Source organism: Sarcophilus harrisii, chromosome 2 (assembly GCF_902635505.1).
Source record: "Sarcophilus harrisii chromosome 2, mSarHar1.11, whole genome shotgun sequence".
In the NCBI taxonomy this organism is placed as follows: domain Eukaryota; kingdom Metazoa; phylum Chordata; class Mammalia; order Dasyuromorphia; family Dasyuridae; genus Sarcophilus; species Sarcophilus harrisii.
In genome coordinates this window covers 177,670,552-177,692,941 of record NC_045427.1, presented here as the reverse complement: position 1 = coordinate 177,692,941, position 22,390 = coordinate 177,670,552, and the positions used below count along the sequence as shown (strand labels likewise).

The following is a 22,390-nucleotide window of genomic DNA, read 5'->3' as shown; positions in this document are numbered from 1 at the left end:
CAACCAAAAAAATATGAAGGAAAAATTTTAGAAGGTGTTTAAATGAAGAACTGAATTAGAACATTGGCATAATCCCCATAATAAATTTGTAAACCTTAAAATGCTGTATAAACACCAGCTAATATTATCTCCTACTATCCTCACAACAACATTCCAATGGTAGGTGCTATATAAGTATCATTGTTCCCAGGTGACAAAACTGAAGTTCAGAAAAGTTAAGTGATTCAGAGATGCACAGCAAGTAAATGGTGAAGTCAGATTTGGAACACAGATTTTCCTTCATTCTAAATGCAGTGCTCTTTCCACTGCCTTACATTGCCTTTCCTTTTTCCTAGATCAAAGCAAAAACATTCATTTGAGTGGTAGTCAAGTGAAGACTGAGTCACAAATTAAACAATTGCTTTTTAAATATGGTTTTAAAAGCTGTGTACAACTTGTCCTCATTAGTCACTTCTAGTCTTATTTCCCATACTCTGCATTTTCATCCAAACCATATTTCTCAGTATTTCTTCAAGTCTTGTCCTGCTCTCTCTGACCTCCACACATTGATGTATGCAATCCAACATACCTGGAACAAATTCTGTTTTAATCTCTGACTTTTATGAATGAATGAAAAAAACTGTTTATAATGCATTTACTATATTCAAAGCACTATGCTAAGTTCTGAAGATTCCAAGAGAAAAAGCAAGACAGTCCCTGTTATAACATTATTCATATTCTAATAGAAAGACAACATATTTAAAAATTTTTAGCTACAATCAGATGGAAAGGTCTTATCATCCTTAAAGTAAAGTGGCAAAGCATATGGTAATGTATTTCTTTAATGTCATTTCTTCAGATAAAAATCATATCCTGTTCTGATGCTGAACTATTTGATTGTGTCAATGACTTTGGTATTGAACTTTGTTTTCCAGGTCTTCTATAGCTATTCTTTCCTTCATTCAAGGCTTTTCTAAAGTGCCATATCTTTTATAAGCCTAGTATTCCTCCTGGTCTCTTATTATTAAAGTTCCTCCCCTCTGCCCCCACTCCAACAAGTTTTCCTAGTAGACTTTACCTGGAAAGATCCTTTGCCCCATCACTTCAATTTATATTTTAGCTGAGCACAGATGTTATACTTCTCCTCACTCTATAGGTATACCAGTCTGCCAGGTTCTTGATGTCAAGGAGTATCTTTTTTTTTTTTAATTTTATCTTTATATATCAAGTCAAAGAATAATATTTTACATATCGTAAATAATTAATTATTTAATTGGATTGAATCAAATTAACCCACAAAATACAAACACTGAATGAGCTTAAGATATTTCCAATATAGCAAATTTGAACAACTACCATGTGCAAGTTATTGAGCTAAATTCTGTGTGATTACATAGAAGGAGGAAAATCAGAATCTTCCCTCTCCATCTAAGAGGAGTGAAGAGAAACATGTATACAAATAATTATAATAGTATAGCGGGTGAATATGTAACAAGACAGGAGCTAAGTGCTTGAGAATTCTTAAGAAAGAAAGATCATTTCTGGCAAACAAAGAAGCTTCAAAAGGATGCAGCTTTTGAGAGGGACCTTAAATTCTGGAAGGAATTTAGGCAGATGAAGTTGAAGGGAAAGGTCAATCTAGGAAGAAATTCAACAGCCTCATGAGCTAAGGCAGAGGGAGAAGTACTAAGTATCTAGAATAGCATGTAACTTAGTTTGACTGAAATATAAAAAAGTCAAAGGCATAAAGATAGTAAAATCTTAATATGATGAAGTGGAGGTCTCCTGATCTGAATAAAGATAATAAATTGTAAACAAAACTGGTATTGGACCCCAGGTCCACTGACTAAATCTGGCCTTGTTTCCACTTCTTTAAACCGATGATAAGTGAATTGAGCTTGGACTTTATACACTTTCAGGCAAGACAGGGTTATAACCAGTAATATGTGAGGTAGACTATTCTGGAAGTGATGTTTTGAGATTAGCAATTCACTTAGAATCTCAGAAATGGAAGGGATTCCGTCAACATTTAGTCCAATCTAGAAGTGAATAATAAATTTCCCTAAAATTCACCCAGGAAGTGGTCATCAAGTCTTTGAAGATTTCCAGTGAATGTCTTCTGAGTCAAACAATTCCATTTTGGTGTAACTGTTAGGAAGATTTTCCCTATAATAAACTTCTATTTGATTTTTTTCAACTTTCACATATTGTTCTTAGTTCCTCCTTTCAGCACCAGACAGACAAATCCACTCCAACTTCCAAGGTATAGCCCTTCAAATGATGGATTGGAGGGCAAAGAGATTAGAGTCAAAAAGACCAGTTAGACAATTAAAGTGAACCACAGGAAAGATAATGAATGTCTGAACTAGAATATAGTTTGCCTCAGAGGCAGGGAGACCACTTAGGAGAAAATAAATAGACAAGATTAAATATTTACATTCTATGCAGGCTAACCTCCTCTCAGGCCCTCTAATGGCTCATTGTGGTGTTAAGATATGTCTCAGAGTCTAGGCCAGCAACACACAAACTCTGACAGATTCCACCATGTGTGAAATCTTTTAAGTTCAGCTACCAATGATTTGTTTGTCTCTTAGCCAAGAAACAACCTCGATAAATTCAAAAGGCTCATTACCAGAACACTGAAAAGGAGGATGAGGGAAGGAGGGGAAGAGAGAAGTAAGCTTTGTTTTGTTTATTTATTTGTTTTGTTTTTGTGGCTATAGACAAAAACACTCCTGACTACTCAAGCATAATAGAGGACTTATGACCTGAAGTAAGTGGTGAAGGGAATTGTCTACACTGATTAAATCAGTAATCATTGGAAATTTAAAATGCCGAAATATGTACAGACCAAACTATATGTGCAGACAAGGAGGGAGGGAAGGAGAGAGGGAAGAAGGAAGGGACAGAGGGATGGAGGGATAGAGGGAGATAGAGGGCGAGGAAGTAGGAAGTAGGAAGAAGGGGAGGAAGGAAGGATGGAAGGAAGGATGGAAGGAAGAAAGGAAGGAAGGAAGGAAGAGAGGAGGAGGAGGGGAAGAAAGGAAGGGAGGAAGGAGGAGAAGAAGGAAAGAGGGGAGAAGGAAAAGAAGAAGGAAGGAAGGAAGGGAGGGAGGGAGGGAGAGAGGGAGGGAGGAAGAAAGAAAGAAAGGAAAGGAGAGAGGGAGAGAGGAAGAAATGGAGGGAGGACTTTGATGTTCCATAATCAACTAAACTTCTTAGATTTAATCCAAACAAAACCATTATTAAAATTAAATTTGCCCTGGGAAGGATATGTTTCAATAATCTCCTGAGTAGTATAGCCTTTCCCTTCTCCTATTCATCTACCATAGAGCAGCCAAATTACTATTCCTAAAACACAATACTGATCATCTCACTTCCATGCACCAGAAACTTCAATGGCTCCCTACTGATTCTAGGATTAAATACAGACTCTGCCCTTTGTCATTTAAAATCTCTCACAGTCTGACTCCTCTCTGTTTTTCCAAACTAATTATAATGCTCCACATTACATCATTTATGTTCCAGTCAAACTTGCTTTCTTGTTGTTTTTCACAAGTGGCATTCTATCTCCCCTATCTTTGTGCCTCTGTACAAGGTTATTCATCATGCTTGGTCCCTACTTCCTTCAAGGCTCATCTCAAGTATATGCTCCTACCAAAAGTCTTTCTTGTTTCTCCCAATTGTCAGTTCTTTTCTCCCTATGCTGAAATTCTTTTTTCTTCACTTCGTATGTATTTTGCATAGACTAATCTGTGTATATGCTATTTCCTCCCTGGAGACTATAAACTCCTTTAGGACAGGGATGATCCATTTTTTGTATTTGTATTCTTAGTCTAGCATAGTTCCTGGCAAATACTCTGATGTGTAATTAATACTTAGTGAGTTGAATTAGATTGAGCTGAAATAAATATAAGAACTCAAACAATTTATTTTGGAATTAAAGCAGGTTTTATTGGCATAAAGGAAAAGAAAGTAAAATGCCTCAAAAAAGGAAGAAAAGATTATAAATGAAGCAATAGAAGAAGAGAAATAGGGAATATTCATGAGAACATTATTGCTAAAATCATAAAAATGGAAACCTATCTATTCCATCTCTAATCCATTTTTCCTATGACAGTCAAATGTAAAATCCTTGAGAACAGGGATATTTCATTTTTGTTTTCTGATGCAAGATACCTAATATAGTACCTGACATGTATAGTAGCCACTTAATAAATGTTTTTTAATTTGAGTCATAGCTATAGAAATTGAGGCCTGGAGAAGAGACACACTTCCTCCAGATCTCAGAATTATAGTAATTATAAACAGGATTCAAACTTAGGTCTTTTGGACCTAAATTTAGTACTCTTCCTATTCAATCACATTTTCTATCTGAAGAATCATGGTAAAAAGCTAGTAAGTTGTTATCTAAAAACATAGTGAATCAGACATTCTCTTCAAGTATTCCCAGAGTCTTTTCTTTCCCTTTGTTAAGCTTAATTTTTTGTATGCTTGATTTTTTTTATTGATATCTCCCATATTTAATAGTATATGTAATATTCCACACCAACAATTCCTACTTCATCAATGAAGGAAAGGGAAAATGTTAACTCTTTCACATCGCCCAAAACTTTTGACCTCATAGGGTCTTTTAAAGATCTTTCTGATATAGATTACTGGTCATTAAACATCACCCAGTGAATGATCTAAATTCTAGTTAAGAGCTCTTCAAATATGATCCAGACACCTCTGGGGGTCCTCAAGATCCTTTTTCAAAGGGTCTTTGAGATCAGAATCATTTTTATAATAATATTAAGGTATTATCTGCTTAATACTACTTAATATTACTCCATTTTCATATATATGTACATATATATGTCAAGATAGATTTTTTTTCATATACTTCAACCAATTATCCCAATAGATTGAATGTAGAAGTAGATATGAGAATCTAGCTGTCTTCTATAAAACAAGATATTATGAAGATAACAACAATATGTGTGTGTAAAACAATGTCACTTCACTAATGTTTTAGTCTTTAAAAATGTAGTTTTTCATAAAATATATAAATCATGTTAATATGAAATGGGTATGTTATTATTATTATAAATTAATAAATGGATTTAAAGGTATTGGTTTTAATTTCCAACACAGTAAATGTCTATACACATAAATCATATTAAACAAAAACTCTTTAAGGTTTTTAGTAATTTTTAAGAGTCTAAAGAGAGGTAGAAACCAAAAAGTTTGAGAACTTCTCTCCTAGATTAACTAAATTACCACTGTGTTCTTGGTGTTGGGGAAAAACCTCTCAGATAAGTAATCCCCAAGACATCAAACTGCCTATAGGAGGCTTGACCTCAAATATTTAATAGAAATAACACATTGTTCTCAGATAAGCTCCGGAAAAAAAGAATGCTGATTCAAAAAAAAAAAAAAATCTCATTCCTACTTTGTTTTCCTTTCCCTAGTTTAGAAAGTTTTAAGGTTTGCTTTATTATTTTGGATTTTTTGTTTGTTTGAAGTAGATTCCCTGAGAATATGTAGCTCTTAGTACTCAATAGAACTTTTCCTCTCTGGGAAATTATAGTTAGACTTTTAATTGAAAGTCATAACTAACTATTCCTTACTATTTCTGTGACTTTGGGTAAGTCACTTTTCTTTGCATCTCCTCATTTATAGAATGTGGGAATAGGAACAGATCATGGCAAACATCTCTTCCAGTTCTACTAAGTCCTTGAAATCTATAAAAACGTAGGCTAAAATTTACCTCAAGGGGAAAAAAAAGGCTTTTTTAAAAATCATTTTAAAAATGTCAGCATTCATCACTATGCAAGTAGATAATTAGACTAATTATTCACAATTAGCAGCTGCAAAAATCTGCAGATGGGATTTTCAGGGTCTGGTAACTATTGTGAAATGTTTTATTTATTTGCTTATTTGTAAGCTCTAAAATCACTTACCTGTTTTGGAATACAGATTTTGATATTCTGGCACAATCTATGACATTGTCAGTAATACTATTTCATTACAAAGAAAGAGATGTTTCCTGAAGTATCCTCCCAAATATTATAGTAATAATAATTCATATTTATATAGTACTTAGAGGTTCCAAAAGAGTTTTCTTCACAGATGAGGAAACTAAGGCAAGCAGAATTTTAGTGACTTGCATGGCTTAACTCAAATTCTAATGGGAAAGAGAGGAAATAGAAATCTATGTGGCAGCGAGGTAGACCTAGCTACCTATTTTATGTTGGGCCTGCAGTGAGGAAGACCTGATTTAAAATCTAGTTAATGTTGTTTAACCTCTATCTACTTTAGTTTTCTCACATGAAAAATGGGGATAATAATAGCACCAAACGGCTAGGGTTATTGTGGAAATAAAATAAAATAGTATTTTAAGTACTTTGTAAGTCCTATAAATATCATAAGATATTCACTATATGTATAAAGAAGCAGGTAAATGTCTAAGTGGATAGAGAGCTGGGCTTCGAGTCAGGAAGACCTGACTTTTCAAATCCAGCCTCCGACACTGACCATTATCAACTCATAAAAATGTTGATTCTTTAATAACTCTAATCATATAAATTGGTTACATTAATACTGTAGTTATTTTTGTTTGTGTTTGATCTCTTTAGTAAGACTATGAGCTTTAAAGCAAGAGAAGACATATTTTATCTTACTCTTATGCCTTCCAGAATACGTAAGAGTACTTTGCACACAGTAGGAAATTCCTACTTATTTGTGAAAATGAGTAAGTCCCCAAAAAATCTTTTAGTAGAATCCATCCATCCTATCATAGAATTCAAAAACCTTCGAAGTTGGGTAGGACCTTAAAAGTCAGAGTCCAGATCTTTCCAGAGCCAGGACCTCATATAGATTAAGAATCATACTTTTTGTTTGAGATCTGTGAGAGTAATTCACCAATTTCATCCTTTCAAGTATTAACCAAAATATATTATGCCTATTACTAGGAAATTGGTAGTAAGGGAAACTGAGGTCAGTCATTTGCAAAACCTGACTAACTTCTTTTAAATGAACTTTCACATATTTGAAGACTATCATTAGGTTACTCCTTAATTTTATATTCTTTGGGATGTTATCCCTTTGGCCTTTTAGTAATAAATAAAAACTTCTTGGATTCATTTCTTTTTTGAGTGGATTTATCACTCACATTTATGCCCTTTCCAAAGTCTTCAGACTCTTTTCCAATTTGGAGACTAGAAAGACATGCTGATAAGATTCAGATCAGTGCTGAATGTTATTTAATCGTTTTAGAAGATATATTTTTTCTTCTAGAGACACACACATATAAATATAAATATGCATGCATGTATTTGTAAGTATAAATACATATATATATATATATATATTTGTGTATGTATATATGAAATGATTTTACTAACCATATGGTTTCATTGTTATGGAAACAGCCCAGTGAGGAAATACTATCTACCAAGAGAGGTCAAAGCCTAATTTGTTAGTCTTACAATGTGACCTGAGGGCACTGATAATTTAAATGATATGTCCTGAGTCACCCAGCCTTTATGTGTCAGAGATCAGTACTCTATTGATTAAAAGACATTATCTTTGACAAACTACAGTACAGTTTACATATCTGATCCGATGGAAGATTTGGTTTGGATTTGGAGGGTTTGTTTTTTTTTCAGGGGAGGAGAGTATATGTTTTAATTATAGGATTATATTTCTCATTCATCCAATATAAACTGATATTAATTGAGGCTTTTTCCTCATATTGTGGTGTTCTTTTTCCAAAACACAGCCAGGTGATAAAAGGTCAAATCTTTTATTGTTTTCTTCAATATAGTCCGGTTAGCTCTGGCCTATCTCTCTGCCTGGTTCCAAGAGCTCTTGCAGCTTTGTCCTTGGCTTCTGCCTCTGCTTTCTTCAGCCTCCAGCTAGCACCAAGTTAGAAGATACAATGAATCTCTCTTTCCTCGAAGATAGAGCTTGTGGGCTTCCTCCCAGAGTGCTCCTCTCCGACTGCTGGGAATGCTCCCAAGTAAAAACTCTCCCCAGTAAACTCTCTCAAGTAACTCCCCCAAGCTCCAAGAGCTCCCTGTATATATGTGATCTCCCAAAGGTTAACTCAGCCTTCTGGAGGGAGAGGGATTCTGGGTTATCTCCCAGAGTGCTCTCTGGCCCTAAGGGAGGTATGAATTCCGTGTTTCTTTCTAAACCCTGAACTCTCCCAAACGTGTGAACTCCATTGAGTACTTAGATACTTATGAGCTCTCTAAAGGTATGAACACAAGCATTGTTTCCAACAGTATTGGCAACTTATCACCTTGTAAAGATTCGCTCTAAGGTGTGAACCAATAAGCACTGTATCAATTCTATTGAGTTAACACCAGGATTCTGACATCACCCTTGAGTTTTCACCTTGTTTCAAGTTGAGTTGACACTAGGATTCCAACATCATATAATTCTAAATAATCATTTTTAATATATTTTCCTCCAGTGATCACCATTGCATTAACTAGAGACTGTTAGACTTAAAAAGAACTTTAAATATCACCTGATCTAACACCATCATTTTATAAGAAAGCTAATAATAATATCATTTTATATTTGTAGAATACTCTGTAGTATTCCTAATGCTTTTATATATATGAATCTCACCCAATTCTTCTCATATCCCTATAATATAATAGTAGCTGACCTGAATACATTGCTTTATGGTTTATAAGGGATTTTCACATATTATCCTCTTTTAAAAATAATAATAGTCCAACAATTAGACAACAAATGTGCCAGGGATTCTGTTAAGTCCAAGAAATATAAATAAAGGCATAAAATAATCCCTGCTTTCAAAAACCTCACAATCACTGAGATAGACAAGACAAAAGAAGAGGAAAGAATGAGACAGTCATCAACTGAAAGGTACTTTCCTTTAAAGAGAATTAGGAAAGATGTCTTTTCTATATTATTTTATGGTTTGCAAAATGATTTTTTAAAGTTCACAGAATTTCATTTGTAAGAGCCTATTTAGTCCAGATAAAATCCCCTACATCCTGTTTTTAATGTGTAAATCTCCATTGAAGAGGAGGTCACCATTTCCCAAAGGATCCTGTTTTACTTGTGGATGGTTCCAGTTATTGGAAGGGTTTTGCTTCCAAAGACGTGTCTCTTTTTATTTATAGTTTGTAATAGTGCCCAGCACAGAATAAGTCTTAAATAAATACTTGTTAATTGTTTAATTATGACTTTCACCTTTGGCTCTTAGTCCTGCTTTCTGGAGTCAAAGTAAAGCAAATCCCTCTTCAGCATTATAACCCTTTGGACATTTGTCCATAGCTACCACCTTCCCATTCCCTAACCAGGCTCTCTCTTCTGGGATAAAGTACTTGCCCCCTTGAAAAGTGCTTATATGTCAGGAACTCAAAATCATTTACCCTCACTGTCCCCCTTCTCTGGACACTGACTATATTATTAGCATACTTTCTAAAGTGTTGGTCTTCGAAATAATGCTGTGAGATTATAATGAAATGACATTTATGTGTCACTTTATGGTTTACATTTGACTTTTAAATATGTTATAATATTTGATCATCACAACCCCAGAAATTTGATGCATTATAGCGTTTGGCTAGTGTTAACAATGCTACATTAACCACAATAATAACATTAATAATAGAATATAATGATGATCTATTATCTCATTACATAGATGAGGAAGATGAAACTCAAAGGAGTTAAGTGATTGCTCTAAGACCATGTGAGTGGGATGATACTTATTAATGCTTATTTTGCAAATGAAGAAACTAAGACCCCAACAGATACAGTAAATTGGCTCAGGTTACGTAGTTACCTCCAGACTTCAAGGACAGTACATATAAATAAAGCTAGTAATAAAACTCTTGTTATAAAGTCATGGATCTGGAGCTAAAAGGAATCACAGAGATCACATAGCCCAAACCTTTCATTTTATAGATAAGAAACCTGAGATTCAGAGAAATTAAGTGACTGCCTTAAAAGATACAAGTAGTACCAGAGACAGGATTTTATGCAAGTCTTCTCCAGGTGCTCTTTCCAATGTACTTTAAAAAGAAAAACAAAAAACATATTCCTTTCCCTGTTTACTTTCTCTGTTCTTCCTGTCTTGAAATTTTATTCTAAAAGCAGTAAATTAATCTCCTCTTGATATTGTAGTCATGTCCTTTTTAGAAAAATAAATGAAAAGGGCTTTTAATACAAGGTCCTAACATGTCTCATGAGATTAACTAACTAGAACATAGAAAAAGAAGATTAGAAGAGTGTTTATAGCATCTTTTTTTCAGCTGACAAGATGAAAAGTCAACCTGGAATAGTGGAAAGAGTGCTGGGCTTGGTATTATAAAGATGTTTTAATCATTTCCCACCTCTGATATTATTCCCTGTATGATACTAGGCAATCACTTAACATGTCTCAGAACACTCTTGAGACCTTATTTATTAAATCAAAGAAGGTTTACAGATCTGGGTGAGAGAAGTCTCTCAGAATAAGAAAATTGAGTACTTGTAAATAATAACTCACATTTAACTAGTGCTTTTAAGATATGCAAAGTAATTTCCCTGTATTCTAATAAATCAGTACATATCTATTAAACACTTACAATATACCATGCACTATGGTAACTATTAGGAATACGAAAATAAAGAAAAAGCAGTTGTTCTCAAGGAGTTTACATTCTGATGCAGGAGGAAAAACATAAATTAATCAACGATATGAGACAAGTATAGATTAGGTAGAAGGTAACCTTATAGAGGAAGGCGCCAGTAGCTGGGGGAATGAGACAAGCTCTCCTACATGAAATAGTAATTTAGTTAAGTCTTAAAGAAAACCAGATATTCTAGGAGTAGGAGTTCAGAGGAGACATCATAAAGGACAGACAATACAAAGACAGAAAGCTGAGCTGCTGTGTTCATGAACAGCAAATAGGCCAGCATGGCTAGACCTTAGAGTATGTGGAGGGGTGTAAAGTAAACCAAATTAAGTTAAATCAAACATTTACTAAGCACTTACTATTTGCCAGGCACTAGGATAAAAGCAGGAAATATAAATACAAGCAGAAAGAAAATTCCAGCTTTTAAGTAGTTTGTATTTTAATGGGTCAAGAAAACACATAAAAAGGAACTGAAGGCAAGAAGGGGGAAAAAAATCAAGGCACCTGGCAAAAGGCATTATAGAAAAATCCAAAGTCTGAGTCAGGAAGGTAGCCTGAAGAGGTATGAAAGATAAATCTGACTGGGCCTCCTTCTTAAAATGGAGATTTTAGGAGGAACTGGCCAATCAGAGGGAGAGACCACTGGGGCCTAAATGTATGAAATCCAGAATTTCAGAGTGAAGAGGTTCCTGGGGCACTATAGCAAAACTTAGGGAGAGTCAGGAATAGAGTCTTAGAGAAGAATAAAGACTGAAAAGGCTGGAAAGATTGGAACAAGCCAAACAAGTGAGCTTTATGTGCCAAGCAGAGGAGTCTATAATTAATCTTAGAAGTAATAGAAAGCCTTTGAAATTTATTGAGTGGAGAGGTATGTTATTTGGTCAAATTTATGCTTAAAAAATAATTTTGGCAGCTGAGTGAAAAGTGGGTGAGAAGAGAGAAGGATTTAAGGCAGAAAGCTAATATAATAGGCCAAAAAATTCTAAACTAGAGTTGCAAATGTGTGAATAGAAGTAAACAAATTTAAAAAGAAATAGAATTTGTTGACTGATGGGATATTTATGGTGATTGAGAGAGAGGAATTGAGGTTTACACCAAGATTGTATACCTGGGTAACAGAAAAGAGTTATTCCCTCAACAGTAATAGGAAAGTTTAGGAAAAAATGGGTTTGGGGATAAGTAAATTCTATATGGACATATTTAATTTGAGGTTCTTTGAGGACATCTACTTTGAAATGTCCAAAAAGCAGATAATAATATAGGGAATGGAGTACAATCGAAATACTAAGATTAAATAAATATGTAAGAATAAGCTGCATAACAGTGATTATTGAACTCATAGGAGTTGAGATCACTAAATGTGAGTATATAGGGAGAAAAGATAAGAGGACTAAGACAGAGCCTTGGAGGAACACCTACAGTTAGTAAGTGTAGATGCAGATCAAGGAAAGGATCCTGAAAATGAACAAACAAGTAGGAGAACCAAGAAAGAGGTGTAAAAATGAAAAAAAGCAAAGCTATCCAGGAGAAGAAGGTCTTCAATGGGATCAAAACTACAGAGGGAAAAGAGGCATTCAGTTTGACTATTCGGAGATTACTAGTAACTTTGAAAGAGCAGTTTAAGTTAAATGATGAGTTTGGAAGCCAGATTGCAAAGGGTTTAAAAGAGATTTAAAGAAAGGAATTAAAGGTATTGAGTATTAAAATTTTGTCAAGAAGTATAACTGAGAAGAACTGGAAAGATAATAGGGGTATAACTGGCAGGCATGAAAGGATCTAATGAAGAATTTTTTAAGAATGAAGAAAACTTGAATGTGTTTGTAGGAAGCAAGAAAGGTGTTACACAGGAAAAGATTAAAGATGTGAAAGTGAGGATAATGATGAAAGCAGTCTGTAGGAGAAGAAGGGAGGAATAGAATCAAAAGATTCTGGAAAAGAAGTGACCTTGGCATGCAGAAGAGCCACCACATGATCAGAAATTTTAGTGAAAGATGAAATAGTTGGGAATAATATTAGAGGGATGTAGGAGGAGGAAGGTCACTCTTAGCTAATGGCTTCATTTTATTTTATTTTTTGTGACATATGTACAAGATCCTCACTTGAGAAGATGGAAGTATACATAAGTATAAGAGACTTGAGGGAAAAAGAGAATATTTGGAATAGCCTCTTACTAAGTGAGAAAGGGACTTAGAGAGGAGTAGTAGGCTTGCCTTGATTCACTGATGGCCCAGTTGCTATTAGCTAAAATAAATTTGTAGCAGAGCTTATCAGCATGGTCTCATGATTTCTTCTGGTTACATTTAATAGTGTACAAGCAGAAGTATAGTATTAGAGGATAGAGAATAGTGTAGAGTTGACTTTGGTTGAGTTAGGTAGCATAGTGGATAGAGCACCAGCACTGAGGAGAAGGAGAAGGAGAACAAAAACAAGAATTTGAATTTGGGAAGGGAGAATAGTGTAGCCTGTGGAGGACTTATGGCCTGGGAAAGAAGTGAGGAGTACTATGATCTCTACATATAGCTGAGGAGGAATATGGAGACATAGGGTATTTGAGGGAACATCAACATATGTGTTGAGGCTTCCTAGAATGAGAAGAGTTAGAAGGGAGAGGTAAACAGGTATTGAATTAATTAAGTAAGAAAATATCCTGGAAGTGAGCAGATAACAGCTATGAGAATCTGAATTGGGTGATAAATTTGGATTGCATAAACCTTAGAAAAGGAAAGGTTACTGAGTGATATCAATAGAAGAAGAGTCTAGAGAAGTACCCAAGAGGAACAAAGAGTTTTTTGATTCTCCTACCTTTACCAATGAAATTGAGTTATGAGTGAGAAAATAGATTTAGAAAGGAAAGCCAGAGATTCAATGTCATCACTGAATGGGAGCCAGGGAACTAGGTCTAATGGAATATCAAATAATGGAAAGAGTCAAAAAAGGAAGTAGTATAAAATGAAAGAAAAAATGGTAATTCTGGAGCAGGTGTTCTAGAGGACAAACAGATATACGGTAAAACATCGAAGAGAGAGGACAGCTGAGGTAAAAAAGAAAATTTTGTTCAGGCAGGGGCAGAGATTCAGTGTCACAAAAATAAAGAGTAAAATTGATAGGAATGTATAAACTTGGGGCAAATTAGTTTAAGCAGATTTAAAATGAGTTTGCATTATAAAGGCAAGTGAACTTCTAGATTTTGGTCCTAGCCACAACTGGCCAACATAAGGAGGACCTATGTATGAGAAAGAATATAGGAGCCCTATTTGTGCTAAGTATGAACAGGAGATAGTGTGTTTCTGACCGAGATTGTTCTGTCCTAGTGTCCAATTAGTGACAAGCCTTGCATTTTTGTGGTTGGTCCATGGGGAAGATCCTCATAGTAATCTGTACTAATTGACATTTCCCCTATTTTATAAATAATGAAACTGAGGTTATGTGATGTGTCCAGGATTGTATTATTATCAAGTGACTGAGTGGGATTTGAACCCAAGTTTTTTTTTTTAATTCTAAGTCTAGTTCTCATGAAGATAAATAAAGTCAATAAATGTACTGAGAAATGTATATAATGGGAGAAATGTATTTAATGAAAACACTTATAATATGCAATTCTTAATTTCTTCCATGAAATAGGAAATTGGGAATGGCTATTCCCAGAGATGAGGTTTTTTCTATATTCACAACACAGGGTATTGTTTTTTGACTATATGATTTAACATGATTACTTGGGACTGGTGCATAACAAATCCAACAAATGTTATGCTGTTTTCCAAAATAAAACCTCACTTTTTACTTGATGTTTTTGGCTTTCAAAACTGTGAATTTGACCATATAGTCAACTTTACCAAGGCCTGCCATATGCTTATTCAAAGTTAATGAACCTACACAAGATGATATATATATACCCAGAGCTGCAGGCACTGTTTGGGATGGGGGATGGGGAGGTAGAGTTTTGGGCTATAGGGCTATAGGGAAAGCAAGCAAACAAATACAACAATTCTGTTGTTAAACTTATTTCCATTTTTTTAGCTTGTTTGTTTTAGCATAGAGAACATGGAATTTTTCATTGCCCTTAGAAAATATCAAGATTCTAAAATATTTTATTGTCATATTTAAGTTAGCACTCTAAGATGAGGAATACCAGACAAACATTTAATAAAGGCAGGAACGGGTCTTAATTGATAACATATTAAATTAAAAAAAAATTAGAGTTCACCTCTCTGCAAAAGTCAGTCAATCAACAAGCATTTGTTAAAAGTCTATGTTTCAGGTACCTGGTACAGATAAAAAGAGAGGTTAAAAAAAAAAAATTCCTGCTCTCAAAGAGTTCTGGTTCTCCTTTTCTTTAAAGGGGAAAGGAATGTTACGTTTCTTAGAAAATTGATATATACAGTTTGATTCAGATCCCTAGATGTATAATTTTACTCTCCAGGCATGCAATTCACTCATCCATCTGTATATAGCCATTAACTCAGCACAAGTCTCAAAATCGAATGATTGGTTGGTTTTTACTTAATACACAGTAAACAATTCTCATTTCAACTTTATTTGGTTTTCAGTTTCGTTTAAGGATGGGAAAATCAAAAAGCTAAGATGAGCCCTTGCTATATGTTCTGAGTTTTAAATCTTAAATGACCACAAAGGCCTGTCTTCAAAAGACAGAATTTCTTAAAAGAAGAAAACCAGGGTGGGAAAGCTCCTGTATAAATAACAAGATTCACATATGTTGTGTATTTGTGCTATGTCCCAGGTGCCTCAAGATGAATGGGGAGGGTACCCCACTGGCGGTAAAGATGAAGAGATACCCTGCAGGAGGATGAGAAGTGGAAGTTATATTAAAGCCATGGGAGATGAAGAGAGCGGAGAATCTGACTCTAGCCCAAAAACATCACCAAAAGTAGCAGTCCGACCAGAGGCGTTGTTAAAGTCCATTGGACAGAGACCGCTTGGAGATCACCAAACGTAAGGCTTGAAAATTCTACTTCCTTTTCTCTAAAACAGTTCATCTTTGTTCTAGAACTTCCTTCTGATGAAAAATTGGCCACTTTTCCTCAGATATCATCATTTCCATAAAATAATGACTGAAATTAATAAATAACATGCTATGTAAAGCTTTCTTTTTGAATATAGTCATTTTTGCTCTTATAATCTTATTAAAAAGATATCTTAGTGAACAATTTCAATGTCATTTTTTTCTAAAAATATCTGTTTTATATGGTTTTAATCATGAAAAAGAATTAAAAATTCAAATCACCATGTAGAAAGATTTTTCCTCACAGCAGAAATTACATTTTTAAAAAAATATTTCTTCAACAATACAAGTACATCTTTCCAAGTATTTAGCTTGTGCTTTCTGGTACGGAAAAAAGTATTATTTTCTTTCTTTTTTTTTCCTGAGACAAAAGCCTGCTGATTTGGGAACAATATTATCTATGTTTCATTTACACCAAAATATAAAAGTTGTGGAGTCTTTACTTGAGAAGCTTTGTCTGGATATAAAGTACAAACATGAAACAATGCTTTGTCTGTATATTTGTCATGATTGTGTCCTTCCCTTTGTTCCTTTATCGAACATTTTCTTGGAAGGAAAAAACTTAAGTTGAATTAAGAAATACATATAATTGATAAAATTTCCATCTTCCCCCTGTTAACACAAAAAAACAGCAAAAAATTGGGGGGAGACACAAAGTTTGACTAAGTTTGACTTGTTTTTTCTTATGAAGTTTTCCGTGCAGCACAGAATAAGATCCCTACATCATCAGTTTTAGTACACAACATTACATAATAACATAATGGTAATATTTGGGCCGCTAGATGGGTGTCTGGCCTGGAGCCAGAAAGACCTGAGTTCAAATCTGGACCAGCATTTATTAGCTCTGTGATGCTGAGCAAATCACTCATTCCTCTTTGCCTCAGTTTCCTCATTTGTAAATAATTGCCAAGAAAATCCCTAAGAGCATTATGAAGAGATGGACTCAGGTGAAAAATGACAACAAATCATAATGCTTAAGTAACTTCAGTTTTAATATAGATTTTTTTCTGAATCACCAAAACTTTGTAAAACATTATTTTTTAGCAGCTTATAGATTCAAGTTTGTCAAAAATAAAATTTTCCAAAACAAAATGAATTTGTCTTCCATAAGATTATCATTACTTTGAGTGTTGCTTAAATGGAGATGACTAAATTTCTGTTTGGCTTGACAGTATGCCCCACAAACCAGTACAGGCTGTTTTGAAGATTCAGATGTCCTTGCATATTATCAATTGCAGTTGGCTCATTTTCTGAATTAAAATTAATGACCCTATTAATACTTTTTTAAATTTCAAAGTGGCTTTTCCATGTGTGGTTGGTAAAATCCTTTCATATTTCATATATCACTTGGCTTGCCCCTCACTAATGCATTTTTCATGAGAAAGAATACAAGTCAAGGGGTTTGCAAACCTCAGAGCTTCATATAAATGTTTATTTATTACATGTTCAGTCATGTATGACTCTGTGACCCCATTTGGGGTTTCCTTGGCAAAGATATTAAAATGGTTTCCATTTCCTTCTTCAGAAAGAAGCTTTGTAAGTGAAGCAGCTGAGGCAAACAGAGTGAAGTGACTTGCCCAGGTTCATAAAGCTAATAAATGTCTGAGGCTGAATTTGAATTCAGGTTTTCTTGACTCCAGCACTACTTACCTGCCCTAGCAAGCATAATTAATCAGAATTTATTCTCATTGGATCCAATGTAAGTTTAATCATCATCTCCCTTATCATATAACAATGACATTTCTGTGTCCTCAGACACAATGCAAGTGTTTTGTAAAAGACAGGACAGTAGGGGAAGGAAGGATGTCTTCTACAAAATTTTAGAGAACTATTGATTCATTTACTGTGTAACCTATTGATTGAGCCAATTCCTTATTTTTCTAATTGTTTCATATCTACTTTGTAGTTTATACACAATAAACTGAATTCCTAGCCTATCCTACAGAGGTCAGGTTAGAATTCCATTTCTAAACCAGGATATGTACATGCAATGAATGCAAACTCACACATTACTTAGGGTAACAGTTTACATTTATCATAGAATTGCCAAATGGGAGAGTTGGAATAATAATAGATGACAATTATATAGAGTTTTAAAATCGGTAAAGATCTTTACATACATTACTTCACTTAATAAGGACCTTAAAAGATATCCAGTCTAACCCACACTTGATCAAGAATATGCTCTACAATATCTCCAACAAGTAGTAGTTCAACCTTCCTTTGAAGATGCCTATTGAACCCACTTTGAGATAATAGAACTCACAAGGTAACCCATTCCACTTTGGGACAACTATAATTGTTAAGAAATCTTTCTTGACAGAAAACTTAAATTTTTCTCTTTACAATTTTCATCCATTATTTCTTCTTCTTACCACTGGGACCAGATTGAACACATCTAATCTTCTCCCAAGTGACAGTACTTTAAATATTTGAAGAAAATTATATAACCTTTATTTCTTCTTCAATTTTTGAAGTTCCTTCAAATGATCCTCATACAACATGATTTTGAAACCTTTTACCGTCATGGCCACATTCATTTGGAAGTTCTTCAAATTCACAATGATTTATAAAACATTTCTCTAACAAGAAATCTGTAATGTAGAATCAAAGATGCCTAAAGTCAGAAAAGACTAAGGAAGCTATTTACTTCAACATCTACTTCATCATACATTCCTTCAGAATATGCTTCTCATTTCACATGAAGAAGCTGAAGTGAAGAAAAGTAAAGTGATTTATCTAAATTTACTGATAGTAAATATCATAACTGAAATTTCAACCCAGGTCTTTTGACTCCAAATCCAAAATTCTTTCTAGTACACCTTGCTGACACCTCTATGAACCTGGACAGTCTGAAAATTGATAGTGATTAAAAGTCATCAATAGCATTATACACTTATTTCCCTAAATATATTTTAAATAGCAGCATTTTTACAAGAATGGGGTATATACTTACCTATGAAAAGACATTGTGCATATAATAAAAGATATGATGAAATTTGTGCTCTAAAATAACTTAAAATTTACTGACTAGCATGAACAACAAGTACACACACACAATGATTCAAGGATAACTCATATTAAGTTCAAATAAGAGATCCAGGCAGTATTACAAGAAATTTGAAGAGAAAGGTACAACTTTCACCTGGGGTGATCGAGGAAGGCTTAATGGAAGAAACTCATCTGGAATTTGAAAAAAAGGAAGGACTTCAACAACAAAAAACCGACAAGTATAGAAGTAGTGTATTTGAGACATAAGGGGAAGCAAAGAGGAAGGGAATAAGCATTTATATAGTACCTACTATGTATCAGGCACTCATAAGCACATTTTATAAATACTATCTAATTTGATCTTTGCAATCATGCTCTGAGATAGATGTTATTTTCATCCTCATTTTACAGTTAAGGAAATGAGGCAAAGACAGATTAAATGATTTGCCCACAGTCACACACCCAAGAAACATCTAAGGACAGATTTGAAGGCAGATCTTCCTGACTCCTAACCTAACACTGTAGCCATTATACTATCAGCTATTTGATATGCCCAGGCAAGGATGGGGGGAGTGGAATGAGCAAAGACTATAGATAGGACATGATAAAATAAGGAGGAAAAGAATGTAGACTACTTTGGCCAGGACATTGAACTGTGAAGATAAAAAGAAGTGAAATAAACCTGGAAAGTTAGGTAAGAACCATGTTAATGAGAACATTGAATTCCAGACCTAGGAGTTTCCATCCTATTCAGCTGGCAACTGGAAACCACCGCAGGTTTTTGAGTAGCAATGTGATTTTAAAATATGTATGTATATATATATATATATATATATATATATGTGTGTGTGTGTGTGTGTGTGTGTGTGTATATATGTGTATGTGTATATATATGTGTGTGTGTGTGTGTGTATGTGTGTGTGTGTGTGCGTATATATATATGTGTGTGTACACATATATAGAGAATAAAATGGCATTAACTGTGAACAAGAACCCAAAGTTTAAGGTAGTTATTATAACTTTTCCTTTTCAGTCCCTATAAAAATAACAGCAAAATTCACATTTCCAGGTATTCACAGTTGAACTGAGACAAGAAGATATAGAAATCACTTTAATTTAATTTTCTATTTTGCCAATAAATTGTCAGCATTTTGGAGTTGGCTTTGTGTTCCACTTAGAGAATTTTTAAAAAAAGAAATTGAAAACTCCAAAATTCTATTTTAAGATAGAATTTTAAATAATCTAATTTATCAGTGCATTGAATGTTTATTCATTTTTCCATCATGAAACTCTAGCAGCAGGAGCAGATTTACAAAATCTTTTAAGATGCAGTAATTCAGATTAAAAAAAAAAAAAACCCTCACAAGATTAAAAGAAATACATCCCTAAGGGCTATATTCTCTACTTCATATGCACAAACAAGTATTATTAGCATTAAAAGTATTTAAACATTCAAATCAAGTGGCAAACCAAATCCAGTAATGATGTTTTAATTTTAATTTGAGAGGTGTGAGTTTACCTTATCACTGGATTCTCATTTTGTCCCATTAAACCACTGAGAGTTGATATGAAGCTCCACTTAACTATGCAGTGCTACAGAATGATCAGGATTTGTAGTTCTTTCAAAATCTGCCTAACTAAAGCCCTAGAAGACCATATTTTAATTGGCTATTATCAATCTTTCTTTGGGAAGAATATAATATGATGAGGCCTGCTGTGAAGGAAATTTCCATATTTCAACAGAAGTCTTGTTTCAAGTTTATTTCTTAGAATAAAGCCACAGTTCCCAATTCTGTTGAAAACTGTCTTGTCTTCCTGATGCTGAAATGTAGAAAGGGTTTTCAGGGAGAACTCCAGGATTTTCATTAATAATAACAATATTCTTTCTTAATTGGACTTCAAGAGTTACTGCTTGAATCATTTTCTGTAATCAAGCACTGCAAATGGAATTTTCTCAAGTAAACCATATAGGGGATAGCAATGTGCCTTCTTATAGTTAGCTCTGAATAATTATTGATTATTGTTCATTATTCTAGAGCTGGAGAGGCCATCTAGTCCAACTCTTTTATGATAGATTGATAGTTAATTAAAATAGCACCATTGCTGTGGCCACCAGTTGAAGACTACACATTGTCAAATAAAAAGACTTGATTGACCCTTCCCAAATATAAAGTTCTAGAGAGCTACCCAACTTGAGTTAAGCAGTAAAACACTTTGAAGGAATAATTATCAAAGGAAGAAAAACACAGAACCTGAGAGTTTGAGGGGACCTCGTAGTCCATTCAGCTGCCACTTCTTTCTCTAGATATTAAGAACAAGATAGAAAAAGTGTGTACACTGAAAAGTGGCTGTGAGCTAGTTGAATTGGAAGAATTTTCTTTCATTGAATTTGAAAGACTGAGAAAGATTAGAATTAATATCTAGCTTATATGTTTTTGTTTGTTTATTCTGTCTGTAACAGTGCTTCTTTGCACACAATAGGTGTGTAAAAAATGACTGTTGAATGAATGAGTAGATGAATAAACAAAGGAATGTTTAGCTGAGTTAAGTACAAAAGACCATGAGATTTTTTAGAATAAATTTTATTGATACTTTTTGTTTTTACATAACCAAAATATTCTCCTTTGCTGCTCCTCTCTCCCCTCCTAGAAAGTCATCCCATATAAAAAGAATAAGTTGGAATAAGTTGTACTATGTATATTTAAAAGTTGATATCATTAGGAGAACCACCATTTTTATCTCAAAGAGAAAGTGAACAAAAAGGGAAATTATTCGGGGAATCTTCATTCACTGATGAAGAACACATTTATTTAGTGGTTAATTAATAGTCAACAAGCATTTGTTAAATACCTCTTATGTGCCAGGAACTGTGCTATATATTAGGGATGCAAATTCAATCAAAAAGGAGGAACTGCCTCAAGGAGCTTCATTCTAATCGGGAAAGACAGTAATCAATCAATTAACATTTATTAAAATCTACTATCTTCCAAGACTATGCTAAGGACACATAAAAAGGAACTAAAAAGAAGGTCCAGCAACTAGAATTCTCAGTGGATAAAGTAACAGACCTGAAGTCAGGAAGACTAAACTATAACAACAAAAAGGACCAGGAACATATTGGCAAAGTGAGCTAAGTTTGAAAAATGGAGGATAGGTCCTCTTGTTTCTTCACTCAAAAGGAGAGTCCAGGAAGAACTCATCAACAGATAAAAGGATAGAGGAGAAAGGAAGCTGAAGCATAATAGTTTAGTACAGAAAATGGAGGATGATGGGTCTGGGCCTTTCTCCAAAATAGAGTTTTAGGGAAGAACTCATCAATGGGTGAAGGAGCACATAAGATTGGAGGGAAGAAGCATCATGATAATAAAAAAATAAGAAAAAATATATTGAGGTTTTTCTGGGTTCACATTCTATCTTATACTTATCAAATACATGTCATATCTCCATTCTCACATGCCCTAAGAGAATGCAGACTTCTTGAAGACAAAGAATATTTCATGTATGTCTTGGTGTCCCCAAAACCTAGCAAAGTGCCTTGCACATGACTGGTGTTTAACAAATGTATGGTGAATTTAATTCAATAATCACATATTATATAACTATTGTGTTCAATGCCTTTGGAGAAATAGAAAAAAGTTCCTGCTCTAATCTAATCAAATTTTAAGGAAGGAAATAAGCATTCATTAAGCAACTCATATGTGACAGGTCCTGCACTTTTACAAGCATCATTTTGTTCATATTGTTTCATTCA

At 34.1% G+C, this 22,390-nt stretch overlaps 1 protein-coding gene across 1 annotated transcript in view; it reads left to right on the top strand.

Moving 5' to 3' along the window:
• Nucleotides 1–22,390, top strand: part of DLGAP2 (DLG associated protein 2) — a 733,602-nt gene that overhangs the window by 572,200 nt on the left and 139,012 nt on the right. The window contains exon 5 of the mRNA XM_031949182.1: nucleotides 15,367–15,578. Coding sequence (XP_031805042.1) covers nucleotides 15,367–15,578 — 212 coding nt within the window. The remainder of the gene's footprint in view (nucleotides 1–15,366; nucleotides 15,579–22,390) is intronic.